Source organism: Nicotiana tomentosiformis, unplaced genomic scaffold (assembly GCF_000390325.3).
Source record: "Nicotiana tomentosiformis unplaced genomic scaffold, ASM39032v3 Un00268, whole genome shotgun sequence".
Lineage (NCBI taxonomy): Eukaryota > Viridiplantae > Streptophyta > Magnoliopsida > Solanales > Solanaceae > Nicotiana > Nicotiana tomentosiformis.
The window spans coordinates 44,676-53,000 of record NW_027174827.1 but is presented as its reverse complement, the minus strand read 5'-3'; the positions used below and the strand labels follow the sequence as shown (position 1 = coordinate 53,000).

The following is an 8,325-nucleotide window of genomic DNA, read 5'->3' as shown; positions in this document are numbered from 1 at the left end:
CTGGAAAATCACAGACAATCTTTATGTCGTACTTTGCAGGTTTTGTGAGAGAGCCCAAGCTCTTGTACATGGCGATCTCCACACTGGTTCTTTGATGGTCACTCACGATTCAACCCAAGTAATTGATCCAGAATTTGCTTTCTATGGGCCAATGGGTTTTGATTTTGGAGCATTTATTGGAAATCTAATTCTGGCGTACTTTTCCCAAGATGGACATGCAGAACAGGCCAATGACCGCAAGGTATATCTACTCCAACATTTGCCTTTCTATGCTATGTTTCGTTTGCTGTGATCTTCTTCTTTCATAGTAAAGGTCTTGGTTCCCCTTTTTGTTCTTTCTCCTTGTGCATGATATTCTAGTCCTTAACATCGGTGATCGCTATTCTGAAAATATATTAAAACTGCTCAAAATGAATTTTGTATTTAAGGTGGTAACAAATATTTTATGTTATAAAAAGGAATCTTTAGTACCAAGATTAGCATAATATGAACATCAAGCAAGCTCCTTTTAAAATTTATTTTTTCAGGTAATAGTTGGGACCAAAAAAATTATAGTATATTTTTTCCCCCCAGTTATTTTAGCTGATTTAAGATTAACTTTAGGATTCTTCGAAGACGAACTCTTAACAAAAAAAAACTGCATATGTATAATCCATATATATATATATATATATATTATATGTATAATCATGTATCATTAGTATAATTTATGTATACCAACTAAAGGAAATAAATAATAAATCTAACCGTTTATTTATACGAAAATCCCAAAAATTAATATTTAATATTTAATATATGCTTATTGGGTCCTTTACTAGTAACTATATATATGTTGGGGGTTTAGAGGCAACTCCTTACCCGCTAAAATTCCAATTTTGTTGTAGGAAGTTGCGGCAATGGTACCTTTAGTCCGTCGGATGTCCAATATTCATACAAGGAGGAAAAATATGATTCATCTGGAGAAGTTGAGGCATGTGCTGCTTTTTTCCCCCATAGATATGATTTTATATTTAAATATTCATATAGAGATTTCAATGAGTTTATAAATATCTTCACAAGCTGACAACTGTTCGGAGTATGTAATATTTTCAAGTGTTAAAGCTCGGTTTCTTGACTTTTAAAATCTTTAATTTTCTTCGGATTATTTTCCATGAGATGAAAGATCCTTTTATCATCCTTCATATGCTGATGAATGCATCTTTTCTCTATAATGATTTTAGTATAAAAAGGGAATATCTGCATATAAGATTATTCTGATAGAGATCAGATTTTGTTGTGGTCGTTTTCTCAGTGGTTGTGAACAAAAGTTAACAGGTCACACCTACCAGAGAGATGGACAAACAGTGAGAAATAAGAACAAACCACCTTTATTTTCCTTTCACATCCTTCGTCCAATTGCTTCTTTCTTTAATTTTGGTGATAAGTTCCTCAGCTTATTAGTTTTCTATATAAGATTTTTGCCAGCGAGGACATGTAAATGTGCTTATGGATTGGTAGACTTGACATTTGTTTCTTTCTTCAATATTTGCAAAGTCAATAATACACTGACATAGTTTTTGGCACTTACTGTTTCACTCTGTTTTCAGTCATATAAAGTTTGGATTCTGAAGGCAATAACAAAGACTTGGAACCTCTTTCACAAAAAGTTTCTTGGACTCTGGGATGAGCACAAGGATGGTCCTGGTGAGGCATATCTTCCTGAAATATACAACAATACTGATCTTCGACAACTGGTGCAGCAGAAATACATGAAAGAACTCTTTGATGACACTCTTGGATTTGTTGCTGCTAATATGATAAGGTGATTGGTGAATTCTTATTTTTATTCTTTGTTGTTAGGATCGGGAACTCGGGTAGTGCGAGATTTAGCCAAACAACGTTATAATGACAATAACAAAGACAATGCAAGTTGATAATAACGGTAATTAAAGTAGATAAAGAAGACATCAATTTAACGTGGTTCAGTCAGTATAACCTACGTCCACAAGCGGAGAAGAGCAATTTCACTATATCAATAAGAGTACAAAATTAGAGTAAACACTTTAATTAATCCCAAATACCCTAAGAGAATAACCTCACAAGATCACTCTAAAGAAAGGGTTCACACAAGTGCTTCCCAACACTAACTCTCATACAAAAACACTCTTAATAAAGGAGGAAAGAAAGAAACAAGAAATGAAGACTCCAGTCTTGTTTGTGTGTTTAAAATGAACTAATGGTCTTCCCTTTTATAGGCAAAAAGTTTTTGGCCTCTTAGGCGTAAAAGAAGAGATACAACTTGTGCAAATGATGTCCACCACAAAATGCAATATTTTTGGGTCCCAAAGAATATTGCCAACAAAGTCTACACTTTGCAAAGATACTTATACTTATGTGAGATGGACTCCATTAGCCAAAATATAAGCCATATTACAAGTCTCCACCTTGGCCTAATTTTGGCTGATATAGTAAATTTGCTCCACCCTCTCCGCAAAAAGCCCCAATGGGCATATGTCAAAATTTAATGCCATCAAAATCAGACAAGTTGTCTGATACCGAAACTATAGTAGGGCCTATAATAGTGGATCCTAATAAAGTATACAACGAACTAGATATGTGTGCTTTCATGATCACAAGAGCACCTTGAAAATTTTTCAAAACTCTACCTTCACAAGTGAATTTGCACCCAAAGGATTCTAAAGTGCCCAAAGATATGAGATTTTTTTTCAACTCAAGAAAATATCTAACATAGGTGAGAGTTCTCACCACACCATCGTGCATTCTGATCAGAATTGTACCTTTTCCAATAACGTTATAAGTAACATTGTTACCCAATTGGACAACTCCACCTGCAACTAAATCATATGTAGAAAATAAGTCATTGCTAGGACACATATGATATGAATAACCGGAATCTAAAATCCACCCATTGTCTAATCTGAAACTAGTTTTAGTTGCTAAAAATATAGTTCCCTCAATCTCATCAGTTGCTACACTAGCTTCGGCGGTGTTAGTATTTTTGTGCTCATTTTTTCTTTCTTTATGCTTTTCTTTATTTTTCAGTTTATAGCATTCACAGATAATGTGACATTTCTTATGACAATAACGACACTCTAAATTATTGTATCTGGATATGGAGTCGGATTTGCCCCTAACAAACAAGCCAACTTCCGCTTGAGTTCTACTAGCTTCCCCAGTAATATTACTATCTATCCGTTCTTTTGATTTTAAGATATATTTAATATCCTTATAAGAGATATTATCCTTTGCATAAAGTATCGTATCTCTTATATGCTTAAAAGATGGGGGTAGAGAACAAAGTAATAACACAGCTTGATCCCCATCTTTAATTTCAACATCTATAATACTCAAATCCATAAGAATGAAATCAAAGGTGTCAAGATGAGAGAGAATAGATGTACCTTCACCCATACGAATTGTATAAAGCTTCTGCTTCAGGTAAAGTCTATTTTTCACCGTGCTCTTCATATATAAGGTTTTTAATTTTTCCCACATGCCTTTGGCTGTGGTTTCCACAAAAATTTTACGTAAAACCTCATTTAAGAGATTCAAAATAATACGTGCTTTTGCATTTTTGTCTATGATGGCAAACTCCTCATCCGTTATTTTATCCGGCTTCTTCTCCTTTCCTTGCAACGCCAAATCTAAGCCATCCTGAATTAGGATAACTTCAATCTTTAATTGCCACATTCCGAAGTTTGCACTTCGATCAAATTTCTCAACAAAAGTCTTTGTCAAAGTCATATTGGCTACTACTGAAACAAACCCGGTTAGATCCGACTCTGATACCAATTTATTAGGATCGGGAACTTGGGTAGTGTGGGATTTAGCCAAACAACGTTATAATGACAATAACAAAGACAATGCAAGTTGATAATAACGGTAATTAAAGTAGATAAAGAAGACACCAATTTAACGTGGTTCGGTCAGTGTAACCTACGTCCACAAGCGGAGAGGAGCAATTTTACTATACCAATAAGAGTACAAAAGAGAGTACAAAATTAGAGTAAACACTCTAATTAATCCCAAATACCCTGAGAGAATAACCTCACAAGATCACTCTAAAGAAAGGGTTCACACAAGTGCTTTCCAACATTAACTCTCATACAAAAATACTCTTAATAAAGGAGGAAAGGAAGAAACAAGAAATGAAGAATCAAGTCTTGTTGGTGTGTCTAAAATGAACTAATGGCCTTCCCTTTTATAAGCAAATTTTTTTTGGCCTCTTAGGTGTAAAAGAAAAAATACAACTTGTGCAAATGATGTCCACCACAAAATGCAATATTTTTGGGTCTAAAGAATATTGCCAACAAAGTCTACACTTTACAAAGATACTTATACTTATGTGAGATGGACTCCATTAGCCAAAATACATGCCATAATACATTTGTTATATCCATTCTCTCTTTCTACTGTTTTTCTTTTGATTCAACAACCCCTTGCATAGGGAAACAAAGCAAGTACTTTGTTTCCCATGACATTTGGTAACTCAGAAGGCACAAAGATGCTCAATGAACAGCAATATTTGTGTGCGCGTGTGAATGTATCTATACTCACATATAGGTGGACAAGATGCAATGTTTTTTTAATCCCGGGAAAAAAATACTGATTCTGTAGAGGTGGAGTCAAGATTGAAGCTTGTGGGTTCGAGATTTTAGATTTTTTAAGTTATTGGGTTCTTAATTAATAACTTGAACATATTCAATGAATTTCTTAATACAAATACATAGTTTAAACCAAAACTACTTATTTCGGCCGAAGCCATAGCTTCTACTCTCCCTCCGCCTCTGGATTCATGCCAATCAACTAAGCCTTGTTCCAGAATTCAAGAGCAATGTTCTTACTAAACCCAAGAGAGTTCTGTAGTCTTGGTGCATGAGATTGAAACTCTTATTTTCTTAATAATACACAGGAGAATTAGCTCATCTAGAAGATTTTGAATCAATCAAGGATGCTGCCAAACGAGCTGATTGTGAACGACGAGCGCTTAACTGTGCAAAGAAGCTTCGGAAAGAAAGACAAAACTTCAAGAGCATTGATGAAGTTGTTTCCACAATTGAGAAAGTTCATTTGCAGTAATGTCAAGGTAAAATGGATGATGTAACATGTTGGCCTTTTGACTAAAAGTTAACGTGTTTGCTTTTGACTAAGCATTTTGGAGTCTATTAGGGATACGTAATGCATATTGATCAGAAATAATCCCCTTTTATTTACTGCAAGTGGCAATGCTTAGCTTACGGGACAATTGTACTATGTTGGATCTGTTCTTTCAGTTCCTTTAGGGGTTAAACTATCTAGATAAAAATATGGTGAGTTTTTCTTTGGTTCACTATTGGCGAAGGAAAATTATATTTCCGGTTTACTTCTGCACCAACTTCATATTTTTCACATTTTGTTCTCTTGAGTTGATCCTGGACACTCCAGCAACCGTGACCTGCTTTATGGTGACATTCTTCTACTTATTTGCTATGGATATCTGATTTCTTCACAGATGGTACATACTATTCCTAGAATGCTTTGCTCTCTTGCTGGAGAATAGTAGTATGTAATCAGAGTGGTGCCTTGGAACCATTGCAGCACAACGTGCAACATAGGGCTTACATAGGGCTTTGTGGCCTCTACTGGAATTCAAAGTCCTATAATCTTTTGAAGTTTGAATAAAATTAGCTGCAGAAGTAACTAAAGAAAAGAATTAAAGTTGCTTATAGTATTAGGATTTACATAACTATACTGCAGTCGTATATTGCTAAATTTCTAAATTTAACGAATTGTCATAAAAAAAACGTTAATAACTACAGGATTGTTAATTAGAGTGAGAGAGTTAATTTTTATTGGCCGCCTTTCGATTTCGATTAGATAAGCTATTAAAAATCTTTATCTCGTCGGGAGGAGGTGTAGTAATTAACCAGGGATTACAATTCCTACAGAAAGGGCGACCAAAATGCCCATACTTAGAAATTACTACAATTGTACGACTCATCTACGTCTTACAATTTTTGTTATACTCTTAACTCTAATTTTTTAGAATTCAACGTTCGACGTAAGAGAAAAAAAGAACTTATTCCAATTCGAAAAAGCTAATCCCTGACTTCTTAGTTTACTTACAAACATTTGGCATCCAAAACTTTTAGGCACGCTAATGTATCAGACATATATAACAATCTTTTATAGACATCTAAAGAGACGATAGAAGAGGAAATAGTTTGATAAATACATGAAAGTGGCTTCATAATTATATTACGAATAAACTATCCTCGCATACGGCATAGCTACTGTATTCTATCGCATGCAGCATGTTTTGAATAACCAATTTCTTTTAAAGATTCTAGTGACACACTAGTTGGGTTTACCTAAAAAGTAAGATTGATAATTATGTTTTTCACATATATTGAACTCTTATTTTATTTGGTGAGCATAGTATTGCTTATACTAATTAGTGATACGATGGTCTTAGGTTCGAGCCCTCGAAATTAAAAATTTAATAGAGAGCGTTTTCCCCTTTTATGATCTCTATAAAAATTAGGAGGCAAATCTGGATTAGTCAAATTAGTAAATTTCGAATACTAGATGGTTTTAAGAAAAAACATCGTCACCTCAGTATAATTGTACTTTTAGTTTTATCATTCAAGAAGACCATGGCACACAGCCTTTTATTGGTAAAAGTAGAACTTTAATTTTATCATTCAAGAAGACCATGGTACACATAGCCTTTTATTGGTAAAAGTAGATGATGTTTCTAATTTTGGGTCTAATTAGACAACCTCACTCGCTCGCTGTGCGGAATTTAGCTTTGTAATCCCTCCAAAGTTGATCAACTGTCTTCCCCAGCAGGTCAACAAAGAACTGATTACTATAGCCATTTCTCATCTTTTTGTTAAGTTGTGCCACGAACCCATTTCTCAGGCTGTTGCAGTAATCAAGAAATCGAGCAGTCACGCCGTAGCCCTGGTCCCAGCGGTCGCCCTGGCCTGGTTTCACCCAGTGGCTAGGTGCAAGACCAGCTTTGAGCCTCACATAATCAGCAATCCCTTCGATTAATCCACTAGGTGCCCCACCATTCCCATTCCACTGCCAAACGTGGGTGCTCTCGTGCAATAATACTCCGGCGATCTCTCTCTTGACGTTACCAGAGTAGCTTTGAATGTACCTACAAAACACAAATTTAAAGGCATCACTTAATATATGCATATATGCATTTTGAGTTCGAGACTATATATACGTGCACCCACTGCTTATTTACTGAATGAATTTATTGCATACCTGGCACTGACATGAATCTCATTATTGCTAGTGTAAGCTACTCCGCCCATGTCATCGACGAACATACTTACCTTTTGCACATTTTTGCGGTCAGCTGGAGAGTTCTGCTGGAAGATTTTCCATATGAAAGAAGCAGCAGCTGCGAGTGTTTGCTTGCTATATTGGGCACCGATATCTCGGTTGAAACGGACACCGCCGGGGGTGTTTGCGGCCCTGTTAGTACCGGCGTAATCTACTTCAAGGAAGGAAATTATGTTAGCCATGTTTTGCTCCAAAGATAGAAGTGATATATACGCTCTCTAAGAAGACAATCACTTATATATCTAGTTTTATCAAATACTTTTAAATAGTGATGCTGGACTAAGTCAGTTGAGTATTGCCAAAAAAAAAAAGGAAATAAAGAAAGAGACCACGTCAGTTGAGTGTGATAAGAGGTTTTCCTTCATTATCCCATTTAATTTCTTCCCTGCAGTTTTAGCAACTTTTTCTTTGAAACTTTGTTTTATGAAAGATCACATTTGCAAATTATTTTTGTTTTTCGATAAGATGTTAATACAAGATAGATATAAGTTCTTATTATAAAAACTGGGAATATGTGAATAGGTGAATTACAGTTTTTATTTTTTTAAAATTTATTATTCGTCTGTAAAGTTTTTCACACACCTATCAAAGAACTCATGTGAATTCTAAATTTTATTTTTTAATTTATTCGTCCGGCAAGTTTTTCACACGTCCATCAAAGAAATCATTTAATAATGCTAATAATAAAAGTTATTTGATTTAGACCGTTATCATTCCTCAATATGAGTAATAAATTTTAATGGACCTTTTGAATATAAAATAGATCATTTATTTGGAAAGAGTGTAAATTCGAAAAAGCAATTAATGTTTTCTTGATTTCTAAAGTGACACTTATTTTAGTCAAATTTGTTTGGCTAAAATGACATTATAAGGGCCGAAGAGAGTAAGCTACTAATCCCTTCGATACACAATAAATGATTTTTTTGGTTGTTTTCAAATCTACCTTTTAACATTAATTAGGAATAAAATTGATATATTAACCTT

General features: G+C 34.6%; 1 protein-coding gene across 1 annotated transcript; it reads right to left on the bottom strand.

The window, feature by feature from the left end:
* Positions 1–6,594: 6,594 nt before the first annotated feature.
* Positions 6,595–7,707, bottom strand: LOC138903979 (uncharacterized). The gene is made up of 2 exons (XM_070192535.1): positions 7,261–7,707; positions 6,595–7,147 (listed from the first exon to the last, which is right to left on the bottom strand). Exons 1-2 carry the CDS (start codon positions 7,521–7,523, stop codon positions 6,763–6,765), a joined length of 648 nt encoding a protein of 215 aa, XP_070048636.1. The 5' UTR covers positions 7,524–7,707; the 3' UTR covers positions 6,595–6,762.
* Between the last annotated feature and the right edge of the window lie 618 nt (positions 7,708–8,325).